Source organism: Lithohypha guttulata (genome assembly GCF_036872675.1).
Source record: "Lithohypha guttulata strain CCFEE 5908 chromosome Unknown scaffold_2, whole genome shotgun sequence".
NCBI classification, from domain to species: Eukaryota; Fungi; Ascomycota; class Eurotiomycetes; order Chaetothyriales; family Trichomeriaceae; genus Lithohypha; species Lithohypha guttulata.
In genome coordinates this window covers 886,559-908,634 of record NW_027042751.1, presented here as the reverse complement: position 1 = coordinate 908,634, position 22,076 = coordinate 886,559, and the positions used below count along the sequence as shown (strand labels likewise).

Genomic DNA, 22,076 nt, shown 5'->3' with positions numbered 1-22,076 from the left:
AAGACCTGTCAAAAGTCCAGGTTCATGTCGGGGCAGACTGGGCAGGTCCACCCCAAGTAGAGTTGAAATTGACTGACATTGTGGGGTGAAGCGCAGCTGGCCATGTTCACAATACACACTCACTCATGTCCTCGTCGCAGCGCCTTCAGTTCCCTAAGTGATGGTCGCAGGATACCAGCAGCCAATGCGACAAGCTGGAAAGATTGACCTCGTCGTCCCCGCTGCAAAAATAGCTTGCAGGAGCTCTCGTGCCTCTCGCACGACCATCGCTACATTGCACGAGTACAGCTATCAGCCACCTTAACGACTGTGAACAAGAGCTCGACCTTTGCATGCTGTTGAAATTGGTGGAAACTATCCACTCGGCTCGTTCCTGACATCAACATCCTAGTCCAAACACCGCTGCTGCTTGTTCATGCATGTTCCATCACCGTCACACAAGAGCAGGCCAGGTCGCACCACCTCTCTGAACTGAGGAACTATCTGCACTCACCATCTATCCTCCAAAGACGTCAGGAACCACTCATCCTGGTACAAACATCATTCCGTAATACAGGAAAACTTGAAGCAAGTCAGCTTCGATTCTCGCGTATGCACGTCCTGCCGCTGCAGAACTCAACGACCCGCTGCTTCGGTGCCGTCCAGGCCTGTCTCAAACAATTGAGTGGGTCATAACGATCGTCTCAGCGTTTGAGCAGCACTGGACCCCCTGCTGCAGTTGTGAAGAGCAGGATACTATCTATACCCACCCTGGACATAATTTGGTTCGGCAGGTATCACAGACCCAATAGCACTCAGCCAGACTTGGTCTCGTAGTAATTGCGCTTGGCTCGCCCGGCACTCGAGGAATCTTCTTTCAGCTGGATGCGCCCGCGCGCTATAAGGTCTGGAGTATAATGGATTTGCCGTCTGCCGTCCATGACCATGTCGATTCCAAAGACTTTCCATCCATCTCCCCAGATGCCAGTGACAACGAGCAGGATCTGGAATCTGACTCTATTATGATTGCTGCTGACTCTCACACAAGAAATGGCATTGGTAAGCCTGTCAGCAATGCAAAGGATCCTAATCGCCCAAAGAGGAAGAAGGCAAGGAGGGCTTGTTACGCCTGTCAGAGAGCTCATTTGACATGTGGTATGTACTGATCCTGCTTTTCTGGGCTATTGATATGACCTGTCCTTATCCTAAACTCTGCCACTGACTCGAGGGTGTGTAGGTGATGAACGTCCATGCCAGCGATGCATCAAGCGCGGCCTTGCTGATGCCTGCCAAGATGGTGTGCGAAAGAAGGCGAAATACCTTCACGACGCTCCTAATGAAGCACTGTTGCCTGGTGCTGCCAATCACTACAGCCATGGAGAGGCGAAGCGATTAGCCAACAGACCTTCCATCCAGACCGACAATCTCCAACCACAGCAATCCTTCTTTCAGAACCCACAGCCATTCCCTCAGATGTACACCACTACCCCGACCCAGCTGTCTGCGATGCCTCCGCCTAGCATGCACGAAAGAACGGCCTCCTTTGGCCAGCAGTCCTTCGCCTCGACCATGTCTCAAACGATGCCATCACCTACATCTGTCCGCCATCATGCTCAATCCGTCTCTATGCCTTCTGCTGGGTGGCAAGATGCATTATTCGAAGATTCTGGTGTCTTCAACTTCGACATCGCTGGCCTAAATTTTGGCAATCGTTACGGTGCTCTGGAATTTGGCATGCTTGGCAAGATGGCCACAGGAGCTGGAGACACCCCTGACAGTGACACGGGCACACAAAGAGGCTCGATCGGTCAATATCAGATGCCGTTTGGCAGTATAAGCGAAAGTCCATCACTTGGCTACGGGGAAGGAGCAGTCGACTGGACGAACGGAGTCAATTTCTATGGAAATATACCTTACAACCACAACGGGCCGAATGCCTTTGCCATTGAGTCTAACATGCATAATTTCACATCGCCTGAAGCCCATAGCAATACTCCAGAAGGCGTAAAGCACGAGGATTCATCCACGATGAACGTGAACATGCAGAACCAGCAGCAACTTCACATACCACCACCGACGTCTTCCGCCACGAACTTCCTCCCACTAACCTCTGGCAACATTGCTGAGACGAAAACTTCCGCACCACCTCCTGCTCTTATCTCGACACCGCAGTTGAAAGCCAAGTCTCAGCTGCCTGTAAAACCATCGACTTTGAAAAGACCACGAGACCCATCCTCCATATACACTTCCGTCACGTCTCCTTATCCCTACACTACTGGATTTCACAGTCTGATCGCCTATCTACAACGTCGCTTTGCTGCCTCGCCATCGAAAACACTTGCAATAGCTAAATCCCTTGCCAGCATTCGGCCTTCCTTTATAGCAACGACTAAGACGCTGAACAGAGAAGATCTAATATTCATGGAAAAGTGCTTCCAACGCACCCTTTGGGAGTATGAAGGCTTCATCGAAAGTGTCGGTACACCTACCCTCGTTGCAAGAAGAACAGGAGAGATTGCTGCCGTCGGGAAGGAGTTCCAGATCTTGACTGGATGGAAAAAGAATGTTCTACTGGGACGTGAGCCAAATTTGAATGTCAATACTGGTCATTCGGGCGGCACTCCGAGCGAGGCAGGAAGTGGTGCTAATTCCAAGGGTCGCGGCACGGGTATGAATACACCCGCTCGACGACGCCTAGAAGATGAACACGTCGATGGAGCCTCGGGTCGTCATCAGCCTGTCTTTCTTGCCGAGGTTCTCGACGATGAATCTGTCGTGCAATTCTACGAGGACTTTGCAAGACTTGCATTTGGTGATTCTCGTGGAAGCGTGATGAGACAAGGGAAGCTGCTCAAATACATGACCAAAGACGACGTATTGGCGGCGAACCTGCTAAAGGCGAAACACGAGTCACAAAACAACGGCACAGATCACAACGAAAATAATCGTATGACCAGTTCCGAATTACAACGATTTCGACAAGGACTGACACGAATGGATTCCTTTGCTATGTCACGACCGCTAGATGCGAAGAAGGGCATAAGCGGTGAGAAAGGACTGTCGAAGCTTGGAAGCTCAGACTCTATCGAGGTCTCCTACTGCGTCACTATCAAACGTGATGTCTTTGAGGTACCCATGGCTATTGTTCTAAATTTTCTGCCTTGTATATGACGGCTGGAGAGGCCGTGTCTAAAACTGTTCCAGAGGTGTTTTCAGGTCAATGGTATGAGGACTGTACCAGAAAGCAACAGGTTGGTGTGGCTATCTCAGGTCGTTGGAAATGGACACGAGCATATATGTGTTAATGTGCTGGTATATATTGCACTGCAAATAATTAGGAGGAGTTTACCACTACGTTCCTACGTAGATTCCATGGTCCAGCTCGCTGAGTTCGTTACTGGGAAGTGTTCTGTCGAAATTGTCCCTACCGAAAAGTGATCGCTCTGAACTCAACCGGAATTGAGCGCGTCTTTCATCGATAACACGGCACGATCTTCTTGGCGTGCTGACGACCTTACAATTCGAGCTTAGCCCTTGATCACAACCCATGTCGTTTCAGAGGAGAAGATCGTCGACCTCCACCAAGCGAACTCCTGCCTTTTTCTATTTGACAAGAGCTTACCTCGAGATGCTTATCCAAGTGACTGCCAGAAATGAGTGACGTCCATCAGCAGGCATCGAAAGCAGAATGCGACCAATATGTATCGCCTGAATCCAGGTAACTTCGAGCGTCCAGTGTTCGTACTAGGTACAAACTGGAAGGTCGTATTGGTCGACACCATGTTGCAGCATTATATAAGAGTGCAAGAGCTGACACGGTAGGTACAACGTGCGTCCTTCTTACCTCCACACCTTCCCGAATATGAAGACGAGTTCCTACCTCAAGTTGTTGCCGTTCTCAGCTCTTGGATCTTATGCCGCACCACTTGCCTCGAAAAATCCTACAGCAGTGCTTTTCGAGCGTCAGATAGGATTGCCCGATGCTTTGACTTGTCCTGCTTCTGCATGGCCTCCGACCACAGTCGGATTTGATAACACTTTACAGGACCCAGATGGCCTCCTCACCGATTTGCTTTCTCGAATATCGGTAGCGAACATCGAGTCACACATTGTCAAGCTTGTCTCGTTCGTAACTCGAGCTACTCTGTCAGTTGACATTTCCAACAGCACATTCGGTATAGCAGGAGCCAGAGATTGGCTCTATGATGAGTTCAACAGTTATGCATTAGCCAATCCCGAGTCTGGCCTCGAGGTGTCTCTGAATTCCTATATACAAGGACCAGATGGAAGCCGAATCTTATTCCCAGTCAACATCTCCAACGTTGTCGCCTTCTTGCCAGGCACAACCTACAGATCTGCCGCTGAACCTGGTCGCGTCTATGTAATTTCTGGTCACTACGACTCTCGAAATTCGGATCCGTTGAACTATGCTGACCCATCGCCTGGCGCCGACGACGATGCTTCCGGTGTAGCTCTATCCTTGGAGCTCGCGCGCATATTCTCCAGTCCTGACGTACCAAAACTCCGTGCTTCACTTGTATTCGTGGCCGTTGCAGGCGAAGAACAGAATCTTTACGGCTCCAACAACCTAGCGTTCACCTACCGAAATTCCACCCAACCCATCAACGTGGAAGGCATGCTAGATAACGACATCATCGGCTCCCCCAAAGCCCGCAACTCCTACGACACTGGCAACGCACCCTCCTCATCCGACCCCAATACCATCCGCCTCTTCGCCCAAGGCCTCCCCTCTCTAACCGTCGAAAACGCTACAATACGAGCCCGCAGAATCACCGTTGGCGGCGAAGACGACAGCCCAACACGAAACCTCGCGCGTTTCCTCAAAGAGGTCTCCGAAAACGCCGCAACAAATATGTCCATCGCAATCATCAACCGCCAAGACCGCTACCTCCGCGGCGGCGATCACAGCTCCTTCCTCGCCGCTGGCTATTCCGCAGTCCGCTTCACAGAACCCTACGAAGACTACAGACATCAACACCAGGACGTCCGCGTCGCCATCGACCCAGATTTTCCGGACGCAGGTCCTGTGCAGTACGGCGATCTCCCTGAATTCGTCGACTATGAGTACACAGCTCGTGTGGGCAAAGTAAACCTCGCAGGGATGTATAGCCTCGCACAGTCGCCTGGTGTCCCGCAAAATGTGTATATTAACACGACGCTGAGTAATGATAGCCAGTTCTTCTGGGATCCGCCTGTTGATGGTGAGGAGCGTGTGGGTGGGTATGAGATTGTTTGGAGGGCGACGACGGCACCACAATGGCAGAAGGTGATTGATGTTGGGATGGGGGAGGTGGTTGTTGGAGGGAATGGGAGGAGAGCTGCTACGATTGGGCTAGGGAAGGATAATGTTGTTTTTGGGGTTAGGGCGAGAAGTGTTGATGGGTTTAGGGGGGTTGCTGTGTTTCCGTTTCCGCTTCCTACGTAGTTGCAAGTATAGGTACATCAGATGCTCGAATTTGATGGCAAGAACTAGACCCAGGCATGTCTGTTTCTCGCAAACAAGTAAGAGTACATCGTCTTCGTTATCACTTTTGATACCCAACATTGCGACAGAGTCTAAAGTCGAATCTAGAGCATATCTATCCACAAAACAGGACAACACACCTCATAACACTGCACTTGCCAATCACTCACGAAGACCACTCATCCGTACTCGCCGCCAAATCCTGCTCAAACTCCGCAATCGTCTCTATCACAACCTGCAAATGGTCCTCGTTCAACTCTACACCCTGATCCCTCGCCAACGCACTCGCCGTCCTGACCGCATTCTTAATCTGTCGGCCGTTGATGTCTACTGCCGCAAGGCGTCCTAAGGTTTCGTCGTCAAAGATCGGTGGGTTTTTGGACGTTCGGCTGATGAAATTGGCGAAGAGTTCTTTGCGGGCTGTGGCGGTTAGGGCGTTGTATTTGAGGGCGAGGTGGATGCGGGATTTGAATGCTGGGTCGAAGGTGCTGACGCGATTGGTAGTGAGGAAGAGGACGCCCTGGGAGGGGGTGGAATGTTAGCTGAGAGGTAGGGATGTGGTTGGGGGGTTAGATACATACTTGGAAGTACTCGAGGACACGGAGGAAGAGTGAGACGAGACAGTTGCGCTGGAGGTTTTGCACGGATCTCTGTTCGAGGAAGACGTCGGCTTCGTCGATGAGAAGGACTGCGTTCCAGGCGACTGCTAGCATGAGGGCTTTGTTGAGGTTGTCTTCCACCTCCATTGGCTGGATACCGAGCTCGCCACTGTTGAGGACGTAAAGAGGTCGTTCGATATGGTCGGCGACTGATTCTGCAGGATGTGTTAGTTGTGGTCAGATGTGTGTTGGAGAGGATAGCCTGTGACATACCTGCAGTAAATGTTTTGCCCACACCAGGACAACCATGCAACACAAAAACCAGACCTTTGCCTTTGTTTGCAATCATGTCATCGAACTCTTCAGTCTTGCTAACATGTGTCTTGACAAGACTGTGAACTAGAGACTTCTGGCGAGCTGGGATCAAGAGTGCAGCAAAGGCGTCCTTATTGAAGTCGACAGGAGCAATGTCATCGATGTTGAACCAGCACCACCGTTTGATCTGTAAGGCGTACCCTGGTATACGATTGTCGCAAATGAGCAAGTCGCGTTGGGTGATGTATTCGTGCTCTTCTTCTGGCTTGCAGTCCTTTGGCATAGTTTTGGCCTCGTCCAAATAGATACGGTTGGGAGACTTCATGATGGAGAACATCTTGCTGTCAACCATGATGCGGGAGGAGATGATCATCGTCTCTTCTCGAAAGCGGCCACGATCTTCCCAGTCACGAACATTAGCAAGAGCCGCAACAGTTCCAGCGTAAGTCCGATAATGGCTACCTTTCAAGGAGCAGAATTTGCGACCACGAAGGATCAAGGCCTTCTTCGCATCTTCTCGATTTTCGGTATAATAGTCGTGAGGGATACAGTGGAGCTTGCTCAACTCTCTCATACCTTTGTAGGGACACTGATCGATTTGTGTCAAATCGTAACCAAAGGTCTTGCCATCGTGAGTGAACGACTTGGCCACAACAACATATGCTGGACAATTTCCGCCACGTTCATACGAGTTGACGATCTCCATGCACTTCAAGCCTTTGGCACTACGTGTAAAACACAGTAGACCGGGCCGGTAAACCATCCACAGGTTGGACCATCTAACTGAAGGTCGATCAACAGCATTCTTGACGTTCGAGTCGTACTCCGAGACAGCTCTCCGGTTCTCTTTTTCCTGGAAGCTAAGAATGAGCTCAATGTGGGCTTTGGCGTCCTTGTCGTCGAGTTTTTCAGCATACTCTGCAAGCTCCTTTCGGTGGTGAAAGATGGGTCGATATGGTGCGTCAATTGTGACTGTATCGGACCAAAAGTGTTCACCAGGATAGTCATCGATGACCTTTTGCAAGGCAAGGATAATATGGGGCGACATGACTTCCACTGACTCCCATTCGATCTCTCCATCTCGCTTGTACCACTTGTAGGAACATAGAGCATGCTTGCGCTTTTCGTTCTCGGTGTCGGCATCTTGCTGTTCTGCGGCAGCAGCATCAATGACTTTCAGGTCACGTTTACCATCGCTGTCGAACCGGGCCTCGTAGGCTTGAACCTCGCACTTCTGGGATTCTTTCTTCCTGGTGTCCTCTCCTTTCTTGTCGTCCCCATTGGTCAAGGTCGAGTTGGTTACTGCGCCATCGACATCCGTCTGGAGAGCATCGACCATTTTTGAGGGAAGTTCATTGCCGTTGTCCTTGTTTGGCGGGACATTAGCCTCGGCCGCGGGTTCAGTGCTGCAGCCATTGGAATCTCCTGAAGAGACGTCTAGCATAGCTGCTAGAAAGAAGATTCAGTAGCAAGATCTTATAGTAGAGACTGAGGGGCAGGATGACAGATGGGTATTCAGGTTTGATACTGGCATTGCCGTTGAGTATATAAGTTTAAGCCATGATCTCACTCCAGCGATTCTGCCTGATGAAGATGCAGGGTTCGACATGGTTCATACACAGATCATCGTTGATCAGGCACTTTCGCGCTCTGAGGCACATGATCCTGGGCGTATGCAAAGATCGATGGCCAGGCTCTCATTCTCTATAGCACGACAGTTGCCTAGTACAACCATGTCGAATGCCTGTACGCAAGATGATCTGGCCAACGTCTGTTGGTGTTGAACGAACACTAGAAGTTGTCACATGCTGAAAGAGCACAAGGCGGCACAGTACAGGCATATCTTTCGGGATGGGTGGCAACACGAACAACACCAAAAGTCGTTGAGGCTTCGACGGCATAGCTTCCCAGAATGGACAAAGGCACCTTTGCTAAAGCTTTAGCGCTAGGAGTCGCTCGAGTCACCCTGGAAAGGAAGTGGCTCGAGTGCACTTTACTCACTCCAGCTGATGCCTATCAAAAATGCTAGAAGCCTATTCGGATATATAATCCAAGACCATTTGAACCATAACACAGGAAATCTCAAGTATTGTGATTAAGCGGTATTGTCGACCTAGTGTCCAGGCACAGAGTAGGCACATGTACGTCCAGCAAGCTCCAGGTCGATCCGTGCAAGGGGCTCATTATCGTCCTACATAGCAAACAAGAGATAGCGACCGGTGAAGCTCAAAGGCAGCATGCGTGAGCGATCACCCAGGTGCCTGCTGAGGTAGAAGATCCTGCCCCAGCTTTCCGATCAACTTCAATGCAAGCGACATGGAGAAAGTTGAACGGCTAGCTGCAGACACCAAAGTCGTGCTTTCTTTCTGAAGCTTTAGGTAAAACATAACCCTTTCTGGTGTATAGTTCGCACAATGATTCTTAGTTGGCGCAGTGGCAACTATGGTTGTGACGGTGCTGGCCTCCTTCAGCTTTTCGTGATCTAAATAGCCATACGCCTTGTATGCCTCTAAAGACGTTGGGAGAATCTTCATGTTCCTTCAGCATAAGGATACTGGTCGAAGATCTCCTCTGGCGGCTGAGCCAATAACTTCCGCGCATTCAACCTCACACTCCGCTGTATATTCAACACATAACCACTATCCCTGACTCTCCCAGCTTCACCGTCCACAATATCAGAATCCTTAGTTTCCGGTCCAGCAGCTCTGTACGAGTCAAACAACGAAGGCAATACACCCCAACAAGCATGAGGTTCGGCGAGACCACCATACCATCCACCCTGACAGAAATCCTGCAACATCAGATCAAACGCTTTGTCAGCTCTTTCAAGACCCAACTCGAGTAGAAGCTTGCGAGCACCACGTTGAGAGACTGCGTATGCTATACTACACACTCCGTCGGTAGGCTGGCTGAGGTAGAGGCGTGTTCGATTCGGGTAGCTTTTGTAGGGATGTGGATCGGGACGGTCCCAGTCCCAGCTATAGTACTGATTGGCTGGAACGGTGGCAGAATCGTTGTGACGCACGATAGCTAAGGTCTGCCAGTCTTGTCGTCTGGCTTCGAGGCGCATACCACAATTTCCTAGCCAGAGAACATCCCAGCCATCACCATATGGAGACCTAGGAACAGGAATGGAGTTTTGATTGTCTTGAAACCAGGTCAACAACTCGGAGTATTCGATCGCTTCACCTGCTTCTTCAGCGTAATGTGGAACCTGATCGGTCCCGAATTGAGACAGGAAAGAACTCGAGGCCTTTGCAAAGTCCTGAAGCTGGTTCTTGAGTCGTATATCCCAATCAAAGTCCTCCTCTGCTATTAAAGCGCTTCCGATGCCCTCAGCAACGACCTTTCTCAGAGCGTTCATGTGTCCTCTCCAGGCGCCTCTTGCGCCTCCATCTCCAATACCCGGATTCGGTGGCATGGCTTTCTCGGAGATGTCGCTAGGTTTGACGCCATCAATGAAGTCAACTTCGAAGCCGGTCAAGGCGGAAGTGAGGGCCAGTGTGTCTCGGTGATCTGTACGTTCAGACAAGGATATTGCAAAGACTTTTTGGAACTATGTCGATTGTTAGCAGTATTTACTAGTTGTGGACAGCCTTCGTACTCCTAGTGTTGAGTTCTGGACATCAGCCAGTCTTGCCTGCCAGTCAGGGCCATCGGGTTCGTGATGGGAATCATCGTCCTGCACCCCTATTGTAGCATACGCGGACCTCAAGGTCCCTAGTCGTGCATGCAGAGAAAATATCGCCAGAAATATTAGGACGGAGACAAGTAACAGCTTTGGTTGAAGCAGAATGTGCTGCAACGACATCGCATATTTGGTTGCCTGGACTGATTATACTAGTATCGTCGTGTAGCCAGTATAGCATCAGGCACAAAGGACGGTAGACAACGTGTCACGACTTATCATGCGGCCAAGTCTACGGCCATACCCAAGACCAGGCCAGGTCACAGGTGGCCTAAACCCGAATCAGCCTGGACTAAACTAAAACAGGACAGACCTGAAATACAACGACTAAGAACTAAGCTAGGGTAGGGTTAGTCTAGACCAAAACCTATAACGAAGGAAAGTCTAGTGAGGCTAGACTATAAAGCTTATTATACTTAGTTGTCAGACTATACACACATTAGTCGGAACAGGCCACGTGCTACTAGGGTGCACCATAGATAGCTAGGGCGAGGTGCGCATGCACATCACCTGCGTACCGACGTCGCCACTGTACTTGGAATCCTTCCAAGTTGTTACGACCGTGCGCAGAGACTGCGCCTAGCGGTGTAACAGCCTTATATGCCAAGCCTTCCAAACTATCACCAACATTGGTGATATTTTGGCGACCTTTTTGGGGAATACTAGGCTTGATTCTGACACTAGTTACTTAAATAGGTTCCCTATAATTAATCTCTCTTACTAATTCTACTAGTACCTTCCAAAGTACCTTCCCTGTGTCGTGTTCACACTTCTTGTTACTAACCAGCTAACATACCACCCACTGCCTGTGATCAGCCCTACTTACCCTAGGACTGGGAACTTGCGTGATACAACGTTGCTAACTGCAAACGCAGCTGACTTCAACAGTTTCATTGTTAATATGAGCACATGCAAGACAGGTTATCACCAACGTCTTACTATTGTGATCTCGTCCGATCCTATACAACGTGAGCGAGATAGAAGAGCAGGAACAGGTCAGACATGGTGGTTCAATTTCATCTGAGTTTCGGTTGAGTCGCACAGATCTACTTCTGTGTGGTACAAACCTACAGCAACGGTTGGCAAAGAAACTGCCTCGCTTTGATATCGCTCTCTAGATTCCTCTCGCCGGAAACAGAGATACACGTAAAAGTGCTCACAGAAAACCGCAATATCGTTTGGCACATTGATGTGAGCAAAGAAGATGTCACAGAAGGTTTGCGTTGATATCCGGTATTTTTTGTGCATTCATGTCAACCGGACACAACAGGATATAGTTTAGCAGAGAATATGTAGACCACGAAACAGGTGCTCTCGACTGGTTTGTTTCCGGCCAGAAGACCTTCCACAGGCGTCATCAAACATGACTTTTCAACTCGGTTGGTGCCACCATGTAGTGGAGCTTTCAGCATTGTCTGAGTGCTCGCTACCACGGTTCTTAGGCTCTTTCACATGTGCTTGCTCTTTCACAGCCCGTACTGCAAGTAACAAATAAACGTGGTCAACTCTTGCGACACTTCATTTGCCAGTGCTAGGCTCGCTAGCTAGTTGTCTGCATATATGCACTCTGTCGTCTGGGTTGAGACTGAGGTTGAGGCTCCTGCTCTTGCTTGCGATCCTGGTCTTGTTCCTGCTCATGGTGATGGTGGTGGTGGTGGTGCTGATGTCGCTGCTTTGCTGCTCCTCCGTAACTGCTGGAATAACCTTTCAGGAAGTCCATTGCCTGATTGCTCGTCTCCGGCTTGTTTGGATCCTCGTTCCTTGGAACACGTCGCCCACCTCTCGAATTGCGTCCTTGCTTAAAGTTTTCAATGATGGTGTAGATAGGGACGACTACGATGGCGGTTATGATTGTGAAGATTAGGTAGAACAGAGGCGCCAGCAGCTTATTGATTATGCGGTTGAGAAAGGAGTCGTTTGGTAGAGGTTCGAATTGAGGGATCGACAGCTCTGATTTTGGCCTGCGACCAGCGCCTGGTCGTGAAGACATGCTGGACGTTTCTGTGAAAAGTAGAGAACAAGTTACTCAAATTTTGGTGGTGTTCAGATTGTTGTATTGTGGTTTCTCTGATCTTCGACGGAGAATTTTAGTATGCCACTTTTTCTGGCAATCACATCCGCTTCTGCAGGTGAAGGTTTGATGACGTGGGTCAAGTGTGGCACCACCGTGGCTGTGGCACGGTCGAAGAGCCTCAAAGAGAGGTTGTAATCTATGATGGTCCGTCTTACTTGGTTTATGGTTGTGAAAGAGTTGCGGCGATGGTGAGAGCTACAGTATATTGTATTCCTGTATCACGCAAGCTAATATGACATACTTGTGTCTGCCTCATCATGACCTCATCCTTGCAAGCATTGTCTGACTCGTGAAATCATGCGCCTCAACTCAGGTGGCCATTCGTATAGTATGCTCGGTATGTGAATGTCTATGCACCTCATGCTTGACCGCTTCCCCTTATGCAAAGCTCAAGAAACCTTTATCGTGTTCTGCGACGGAGTATCACATGCTCGGCATGCTCTCTTGCTGGCTTCTCATTGCTAAGGAATGCACCCGTACTGAGACAGATTAGTGGACAAAGACCTGCTTCTCTAACCATCTCGCGAAATTGACGCACCTGGCGTCGACAAATCGGAGAAACAGATCAGAAATCCAAACAGCAATTGTGATCGTGCACAGAGCCACAATCGTGAAACCTTTCACGAATCGTGCCCAGTCATTGTAAGCATCAGTAACCTCCCATATCCAGTCAAGTGACATGTAGGTGAAGGTATGTATGACAAACCCGTGGCAGACGTATAGAGGGAAGCTGATGGTGCCAAGATACTGCATGAGTTTCGTATTGAGAACTTGCTTGATGTAGTACAGGTTGCCAGCACTCCATACGATTAGGATGGCACCAATGTTGGCCCAAAACCGGTGCTTCTCCGAATATCGCTTGGGAATCATCTTGGTGAGCATGATGTACCCAGGAGAAACATGTCCGTCAGCATCGGGATATGATGCAAGGAACAAGCCGACGACAAATACTCCCATAAACATGCATTTCTTCCATAGCGACCTATAGCTGATGCAGTCGTCGTAATCACTAGCTGTCAGTTCTTTGAGCTGTTCCTCCTTGGAAGACTTGATTAGGTCTAGCTCGGCGACGACTGCTCCAGCCCAGAAGGGTATCATCTCCCATCTGTTCCAGTATGTGCCCCAAGCAAGCAGGAAAGTCAGAGTCGAGATTCGTGTAAGTGATGACATTCTAGCCACCAATAAATGGGTGCCGAACAGTGCCATGCTGCACCGAAACTCGACAGGTATCGTCCATAGATGTGGATCAATGTCATTCGCACCAGCATACAATGACCAATCGAACACGTTGACGAAGTTGAGCATCTTCTGCGACCAGTCAACGACCTGTGACGACAGATCCGGAGTGGTTCCGTAATGCACTTCATGTACAGCTCTTACATCCTCTGCAAAGTCTTCAGTGAGTTGGTAGGCACCAAGTCGTGCGAGACATACAATGATGAACGTTGATGCAAGGCATGGCAGAAACAGCCGAAGAGCTCGTCGAAACACTGAAGATGTCAGAGTGTTCATCAGTCCTTCCAATTCTCCCTTGCGCATCTGCTTCAGCGGTTTGTAACTCAGAGCGTAACCTGAAATGACGAAGAAGATGGCGACCATAGGTGGCCCAGAATAGAACAACCTGACGATAGGGAGTTGTAAAAGATTCATGTTGCCTTCCATCTCCTGGAGCGTTTCACCAGCCCCCCACACATGGCCGATATCGAAGGTCACATAGCTCAAATGACAGAGGAACACCGCAAAAGCGGCCAGTCCTCTCATACCATCCAGATAGGCTGTAGCATGCAAGCTCGTTGGATGACTGTGGCCAGACTCTTTTTGCAAACATGTTTGAAGGAACGAAGGTAGGATTGCGTGGAGCAGCCAACCTAGTTGACGCATGCATTTGATTGCGTGTCGTGAGGACGAAACATATATTGATGTCGGCTTCTGCTTGTCGTATGACCAGGCCTCACTGGTCTCACTGGCTGATTCGGCCTCGAAACTATCCAAATTTTCTGCCAAAAGAGTGACTTCATTGTCATCATAGAAGCTCCTTACAGACCCGCTGCAGGAGCTCATGGTCGTTGAGCCAAGACACGACGATAAACAACCAGAATATATGCCTGGACTGGGTTTGGTAGCGACTGACTAGCACGGTGAGCTGAATGAAAGTGATCGTGACTGGTCATACCTTCGAGGAGAGGACAACAGCAGGGATAAAAAAAGAACGTTCGAGGAAGAAAGAGCTATGAGAACCAGCGCGTAGTAGTTGGTGCAGCAAGAACAGATGAGTCTGACCAACTTGCTGGTCGCAACTTCCATGTAATTCACGCCGAGTGACTTACACACGAGCAACAACATCACGAACCGTCGAAGAGATCAGCACTGACCATGCTGCACACGCTCGACAAGGGCACCTGTACTCACATCATCCTGAATTTAGTTTGAGGCTGGAAGAGATCAGAGCGGCAGAGCCTCTAGTGTTGGGTGGAATGCTGTCACTCGCACAGGCCTTCATCAGATTGCTGCAGGTCGTGACCCGAGCGACAACTCATTACGTATCGAGAGCTTCAACACTTACAGTCTGTGAAGGATTTATCTCTTTTCGCGAGTCATTCCTGATAGATGAAGTTGTGCTCTTGAAAAAACGAGTGATCAGATATATTCCAGCAGTTCCTACGAAGCCAGTTCTAGATTAGTAGTGCCAAAGGTCATCCTGGATTGCTATTGGACGTAGAAGACAAGTTGCCAAGCATGAGCACCTTGAAGCAAGACAACTCTATAAGAATAGCACTTGGAGCCTCAACCCTTGATCTACTATTGTTCCAAACACTCCCTATGCTCGTGCTGTCGTACATACTCTCGACCCAGCTGACTGCGCTGTGTCTGTATCTTACAATGCAGAAGCTGGAAAAGATCGGGTCGGCGAGCTGAGTCAGGCCAACTTACCCCACTTTGGTCGCCGACGAAAGCCTTCCTAGACCCCTCGTGTCATCAACGTGCCATGCTAACATTATTCAACTCGAGCATACTGACGTTAACCACTCGATTACAATTCAGACACATATTAGCCCCAAAGTGATACGTGACAGCCTCAAAGAGATCAACTAAAACCACTCCTACATTCACATCCAACCACTCCCCCAAAATGTGCAAAAGAGCAACCTGCAGCAACTGCGGTATGTATGCCTTTATCCCGCCTCACCACACATCTCTTTTCCCCCTTCAATTCCTGCCCTCCACTCTCTGTCCACTAACACCTGTTGCCTCTAATAGGTAAAGCAACCTGGTGGGGCTGCGGCCAACACATCCCAATGGTGATGGACTCGGTCGCAGAATCCGACAGATGCGATTGTGATCCGAAAGTCGAGGTTGGCGGGAAGAGCTATCCTCCAAAGGCAGAAAAGGCAGATTAAAGATGTTCTAGAGGCTAGAGGCAGGATTTGCTGACTGGTGGTTTGGTAGTGGTTGACGATGTTCTGGTCGGGGTTTAGGTGAAGATGGTGATTGGGAATGATTCGATGAATAGGGTAGTGGTAGTGGCGCGTGTTCAGAGAGGTGGAAGGCTAGGGAGTGTGGAGTCGGTGTTTTGTGTGATGAGTATTGGACAGTTTATGGAATAGTCATCGTTCAAGGCGATGCGACGGAGACACGCGACTCGCCAATCATTTGTGAATTCGAAATCCGGATGCTGTTTCTTTACAGCAAGTCTTGCTGACAACTTCTTCTAATTCTGCTTGCATATCTGCTGCCATCGAGTACATCCACTATCATAATATGAACAAATGATAACCTATGACAACTTTGAGTAGAATATCAAGCCTCTCCCGACTGCTTGACAGCCCAAGTCCTACCATCCAAAACAACACTCGCATAACGACTGATAAAAGTAGCTCACTTCTTCTGGACACATTCAGCATGGACTCTCAATTCGACCCTCAACTATCAGGACCACTAGGCGCTGACCAGTTTGAAGACTCCGTCACGCCATTTGCCAGCATCCTTACTCTTCTTGTTCAACATCTTCTCTGCCTTCTCCATCTCCTTTCTGCTTGCTTCGATCTCTCTCGCCTTTTCTCTCGCTCTTTTGTCTAATTGCTCGGCCGTCATAGCTCTTAGGTTGATGGAGCTATCCCTACTGCCTTGTGTATATGGGTGTCTTATAGGTGGCAAAGTATTCGGATTTCGAGCAGCTTGGACTGCGTTGGTAGGTGGAGGAGGTGGTGGAGGAAGGTCAATATCTGTCGTGTATGCGGGTCCGAGAGAGCTGTACATGCTGTGATGTTGTGCTGCTTGGTGTGGCGTGACACGGACAGGGTACGTGGCCGTGTTGAAAGCCGGATCCCAGGAACCAGGCATGCTAATGTTCATGACGTCTGGTAGAGGAGGTAGGTTCTGGAAGCTGCCACGCACATTATCGAAGACCAAATCGTCGTCAGTAATGTACTCGACCTCGTCAGCACCGTCAGCCTCAAGAACCATCTCTTCACCCTCGAGTTCTTCGTCGTCATCGTCGTCATCGTCATCGTCGTCTTCTGGATCATCGAACTGATCATCAAACTCGTGGGCATCGACAGGCATCTCACCAAGGCCATAGTCATCTTCAAGACCATTCCCATCGCTCGTGCGTACTCCATACCCTGTTCGTCTTGCTGCATTGGCTCGTTCAGCATCATTGACGACCCAGCATACTCCATGACGGTCTCCAAAACGACTGAGCTCGTCAAAACCACCTTCCAGATTGATAAAGTCTTCAGGTTCAAGTCTATCGAGACCGTCCATGCGTCCCAGATCGCCATATTCTTCGACGTATAGTGACCGACGCTCTTCCAAGTCGAGCACTTTCTCGCCTTCTTCTCGGCTCAAATGTCGCAGGACAGCGCCGTTAGGTGTGATGAGACATCTTCGCAAGAGATCGTCCTTACGATCTCCGCTGTCAGCCACAGATACAGCATGTCCATTGTATAGTGCCCGCTTTTCCTTATTCGGCAGGTATACCATACCAAAGACATCTGAAGGACTGTATCCATTGCCGTCCAAATATGCTTGGCCTTTTCGGTTGTCAGACGGCAGTTTGTAGGCAGCGCTCGTGAATGGAGGTGAAGCAAAGAAGGCATGATCCTTGGCCAAATCACCAGAAGTAATCATTTCAGATAAAAGCTTCTGCAATGGCGAGATACTGCTTGTGAGTAAATCCTGTATCTCCTTATGTCTTTCTGCATCGGCAGCATCAGATTCATCCCCTTCATACTTGTCCTCAATTCTGCCAGCATCATTGTAGAAATCTCGAAGTGTATAGGAATGAGGTGGTTCGGGTTCCAGCTCCGGTTCTGGTTCAGGCATTCGTTCCACACGTGGCGAGGGTGGAGGTGGTGTCGATGTCTTCGGTGATGGTTGTACCGGCTCTACCGACTCTTTCTTCGCTGTCTTCTTCTCGTTTTTCTTCTTTTTCGGGGTATTGACTACCTCGATAGGTTTGCTTTCCTCTGTAGTAGCCTTGTCGACTGAAGGCTCTGGTATTGCCACCTTGACTGGGACTGTTTCCGCAACGCTCGCACTCTTCTGCTTCTTCTGCTTCTTCTGTCTAGCAACAATCGGTCCGACCTCTTCTGCAGCGGGCGGAGTAGGTGCTGCATTGATACTACCAGTCTCTGACATTTCGGTCGTCTTTCTGGCCTTCTCTTTTCGTTCTTTTTTGAGCTGATTCTTTGTCTTCTGCCGTGTGGGTGCAGAGCCTACGACACTACCGCCAGGAGGTGGTGTTCCAGCTCGTGAAACATCGTGTGACATCAGTTGCTCGGAAATCGCAGGCGTGGAGGGTCGGCTGAAGTTTGTGGAAACAGAGATTGATGCTTGTCGAGAACTCTGCCTGATCTGCGAAAGAGTTGGAAAAGCCAATGAACGTTCAGTCATAGCTGAGGCAGGTGCTTGAGACTGTGATGCACTGCGTGCGATCATCTCTGTCGTGATGTTGAGTGTGCGTAAGGTCGGTCGCTTCGTATCGGCCTGCTTCTGTGGAGGTGGAGTGCTTGGTCGGCTGAGGACAGTAGGAGTTTCCACGATATCATTGCTTTCGAGCACAGGTGCCGCCTTCGGCTCTCGCGTATTGCCTGTGATGTCTTGAGGCTCTATAGGCTTTGCAGGCTCTGTAGACTCGGTCTTTGCTTGTTGCTTCGAGTCATCTTGGGCGGACTTTTTCTGGGCAACCTCACTTTGAGGATCTATCTTCTCGAGCGGTTTGATCTCCACGATAGGCGTCGGTGTAGCTTCCTCCTCGATGACTTCTTCTTTTTCAGCCTGGAAGGAGGGCATAGGTGTAGGCTCTTCTACCTCCTCGTCGGTAGCTTCAGTTGCGGGAACACTGACATGAGCTTCCTCCGACACGACATCCTCATTATTCGTCTCGTTCATGATAGGCTCTTGTTGCTTCGTTGGCTCGGCAATAGCATCCAAGGTTCTTTTTACCTCCGTCCTTTGATCTACGCGCAGACTCGACTTTCTGGATCGTGGCAAAGACGGAACAGCTGGTACCACAGGCATGACTCCCATCACTGCCACATCCTTTTTAGGAGAAGCTTTGACTTTCACATCATCGGTACGGCTGGGATGTGCATGCAAGTTTTCGAAACCAGGTGGTACTTGAGGCGTGGCACTTCGAGAGATAGAGCTTGGAATTCGTTCAAGGCCTGGGGGTACCTTGGGAGTACTTGTTCGTGGTCCGAAGAGGCTATGGAATGATGAGACTCGAGAGTGAATTGCTGATTGTGGTTCAGTGAATTTGGCTGAATTGACATCGTTGGTTGCATCTAAAGAATAGATCGTTAGCCGAGACCATGCGAGATTCGAGAAGGATGAATGCCAATTTGTGGAACGCTCAAGCAATCTAAATACATAAACACAAAACTCTCACGTCACAATGTCTTCTCACAGATCACGATCGGAGGATATCTAGTATTTGCTAGGAACCAGAACCTATAGTGGAAGTAAGAATTTGTCTCCATTTCGTCTGACCGAAATCAGGTCTTTCGTACCTAACATACATAATATCTCTTCCGAACCGTGATCTGCAAGAATGACATGTCCCGTGTTTCTGCGAAAGTGATGTTGCTGAAAAGTCGGCAACCTCAAATCGAAGATCTGGTTTTTCACATTGCAATCGTACTGTCCCATATCGAAGGTCCCGCAAGCTTTCGCCATAGTTACTCGCTTTTTGGTGTATCAAAGGGACGAACCACCAACGCCTAGCGAAAAGCACAAAAATCGAACTCTAGAGAATCAATCACCACCGAGTGAAGTTCCCATTGTACGCCGCCATACTGTTTTGGTTGTACCCACCTTGGTTGCCTCCGAAAAGCCCCTGACCTGTTGTGCCTTGGTGGACTCTGGCTGAGAGAATGCTGGGATCAGCAGCAAGATGCTCGACACCGCCTCCTGAAGAGGAAGTGTTAGCGTGTCTTTGCTTTTTTCCACCCTTCCGTTTTTGCTTGACAAGGTTTGGATCTTGATACGACCCTAGGAACTGACCATACATGCCATTCAAGGCACCAGGAGCAGAGGCTTGGGTAAGAGGTGAACGCAAGGGGTTATTGGTGTTTTGCAAGGAAAGGAGTAACTCACGTTTGACATCGTGTCCAGTATTAGTACCACTTCGAACGCGCGTGTTTTCTGAATCTTTTGAAGTACTAAAGCCGCTGGTAAATCCTTGCCCGTGCGCAAACATTCCTCCTCCACTGACAGACGGGGTGCCGGCGGTAGGTAAGCCTGGAGGAGGTCCTTGTATACCGCTCGAAAAGAGGCTTTGTTGTTGCTGTTGCGAAGCTGAGAAACGTCCACTATTAGCCTTGGCATCGTTATTGAAATAGCGAGACCCATGACGTGCATGACTGCTCATTTGATCGTATTGTGCTTGGCTAAATTGTTGAGGAGCTCGGCGATCGAAGTCGGATAGTTCAAAAGCGGTGTTCTGTGTTGCGGGCTGAGGCAGGCGACCACCAGCACTCATCATGGCGAACTGTTGTCGTTGCTGTGGAGTCATACTTCGACCGAGGCTGAGACTCGAAAGCTGATCCACGGACATGTTCGAGGGGGTTGGCTGGGATGGTCGTCCGATCGTGCCTCGTGCTGAAGCACTTCTGGGCATATCTTCTGGTTCGCCACCAAGAGCAAGACTGCCAGTTGCAGTGATATCCTCGTCCATAGCATCTTCTGCAGCAGATTTGGCTTGTTCCTCGAGGCGTTGTTTCTCCTCAGCCTCCTCTTTGGCTCGTGCTGCGATGCGCTTATCTTGCATCACACGTCGCTTAGCGCCGCCATAGGGGTCAATCAGTGGCGGCAGAGCAGCAACCATAGCTCGGACCTCCTCAGACAAGGATGAATCATCGAAGTGGAAGGCACATGCATCGTTACTGATGGCCGCTTTTAAATGCTGAAGAATGTCGTTGAGAGGGTCGGATGGAGGAGTCTGATGCTTGGTAGCTGATACAGGTGAGGGTGTTTGCGAAAGTTGCAAGCTTGTGGCTGTGGTGATAGATGGAATAGGTTGTGGAGGTGGATCCGGCTGCTTGGCAGGCTCAGCTTTCTTGTTCACGATCAAGGCCTGAGTCAGTTGAGGGCTTGCAGTCGATGTCGAGGCGGCCAGGCTAGCTCTACGGGCCTTGGCAACAGGTGCGTTTGCCCAGGCAACGGTTGATGGCAGGGCCGAAGCATCATGGCTGCTCTGCCTGCTTGTAGCACCTTCTCTGCTTCCTTCATGAGCCATAGCTTGAGATGTAGCGTGAGGTTGTGGAGTTGGCTGAGAGCGCACAGGGATAGGTTTCGTCTTGGACTCGATAGGCTCGTTCTGCAAGGATGTTTGGTGACCGTCCTCACCAGTCTCGTGTAAGAAAGAGCAGTTTTTGTTTTGGCACACGTCGCCTCGCAAATAGGTCGAGCAGTACTTGGTAGTACCGTACTGAGCTCTAAAGGGTCATCAGTAACAGACAGGATGGATAGCGCATAACAACATACCTCAAAGTTTTGTCACCGTTTTGGCTCCCATCCACAGCATTAATACAGTCAGCAGCAGCCTGTTTTGTCTTGAAGGTCACATAAACTCCTACGCCTTGATTGATGGCACCAGGCTTGGGTTTGCTGACGACGATCTTCTCGATTTCACCGTATTGACCAAAAAATTCCATAGTTCGCAATGTTTCCATCAACGTGGCTTCATCCTTCTTGTTCGGTTCAAGGCCAATGATGTAGACCAAGTTCTGCTGCTTGACTCGTACACCAGCCAGATTGCGACGATTGGAGGTCTCAACTTCACGTTTCTCGGTCTCCCTCCTCTTCGCAGCAGCCAATTTCTTGTTCTTGTTGAGCTGGTCAAGTTTCAATTCCTCTGCGGTCGGTACCTTATACTTTATCGTAGAATTATCGTAGGGTCGGCGACAATTCGGACAGGTGGACTTCTCGTAGGTATTCTTCAGACTGTTGAAACAGAATTGGCAGATCTGGTAGCCACACGGACAGGGCTTGAAATTCTTGTCGGACAGATCGAACTCTTCTATACACAGCGGACACGATTCATCATCGTCGTCGATCACTGTATCCTGATATCGACTCATAATGGATATGCTCGCAGGTAACGCTGGCCTGCCTCGACTCTCGACTCCTGCTCCACGAATGAGTTGTTCAAGGTGATCTCCATACACAACTGAAGAAGTGGTTGTCGGATCGTCGTATTGTACAATTAGAGGATAGGGTTGCGCTCAAGTTACAGCGACGCGACAATGTTATTATTGATTAAGAGTTGGTACAGATTGGTGAATGGTAGAAGGCGAAAATGATGGAGATGTGTCACTGGCAATCGAAGCCAAAGATCGCAAGAAGCACAACCACTTGCTACGGCAGTCACGTAAAGCCACTAGTATACATACGGCTTAGCAGTAACACGTGATTTAGAGCTGCGACAAGCAT

General features: G+C 49.6%; 6 protein-coding genes across 6 annotated transcripts; 2 read left to right on the top strand and 4 right to left on the bottom strand.

Moving 5' to 3' along the window:
• Positions 1-896: 896 nt before the first annotated feature.
• Positions 897-3,150, top strand: ERT1 (Transcriptional regulator of nonfermentable carbon utilization; the record flags this gene model as incomplete). Its single annotated transcript, XM_064896811.1, has 2 exons — positions 897-1,134; positions 1,217-3,150. The coding sequence occupies 2 exons, from the start codon at positions 897-899 to the stop codon at positions 3,148-3,150; spliced, it is 2,172 nt and encodes a 723-aa protein (XP_064755761.1).
• Positions 3,151-3,841: 691 nt separating this feature from the next.
• Positions 3,842-5,425, top strand: LTR64_002440 (uncharacterized protein; the record flags this gene model as incomplete). Its single annotated transcript, XM_064896810.1, has 1 exon — positions 3,842-5,425. The coding sequence occupies one exon, from the start codon at positions 3,842-3,844 to the stop codon at positions 5,423-5,425; it is 1,584 nt and encodes a 527-aa protein (XP_064755760.1).
• Positions 5,426-5,630: 205 nt separating this feature from the next.
• On the bottom strand, positions 5,631-7,822 carry LTR64_002439 (uncharacterized protein; the record flags this gene model as incomplete). Its single annotated transcript, XM_064896809.1, has 3 exons — positions 5,631-5,984; positions 6,046-6,278; positions 6,337-7,822. The coding sequence occupies 3 exons, from the start codon at positions 7,820-7,822 to the stop codon at positions 5,631-5,633; spliced, it is 2,073 nt and encodes a 690-aa protein (XP_064755759.1).
• A 1,086-nt stretch (positions 7,823-8,908) lies between these two features.
• LTR64_002438 (uncharacterized protein) lies at positions 8,909-10,189 on the bottom strand (the record flags this gene model as incomplete). The annotated part of the gene is made up of 2 exons (XM_064896808.1): positions 8,909-9,934; positions 9,983-10,189. The coding sequence occupies 2 exons, from the start codon at positions 10,187-10,189 to the stop codon at positions 8,909-8,911; spliced, it is 1,233 nt and encodes a 410-aa protein (XP_064755758.1).
• A 2,351-nt stretch (positions 10,190-12,540) lies between these two features.
• LTR64_002437 (uncharacterized protein) lies at positions 12,541-14,201 on the bottom strand (the record flags this gene model as incomplete). Its single annotated transcript, XM_064896807.1, has 2 exons — positions 12,541-12,619; positions 12,679-14,201. The coding sequence occupies 2 exons, from the start codon at positions 14,199-14,201 to the stop codon at positions 12,541-12,543; spliced, it is 1,602 nt and encodes a 533-aa protein (XP_064755757.1).
• Positions 14,202-16,076: 1,875 nt separating this feature from the next.
• Positions 16,077-21,724, bottom strand: NOT4 (transcriptional repressor general negative regulator of transcription subunit 4; the record flags this gene model as incomplete). Its single annotated transcript, XM_064896806.1, has 3 exons — positions 16,077-18,928; positions 19,458-21,079; positions 21,129-21,724. The coding sequence occupies 3 exons, from the start codon at positions 21,722-21,724 to the stop codon at positions 16,077-16,079; spliced, it is 5,070 nt and encodes a 1,689-aa protein (XP_064755756.1).
• Between the last annotated feature and the right edge of the window lie 352 nt (positions 21,725-22,076).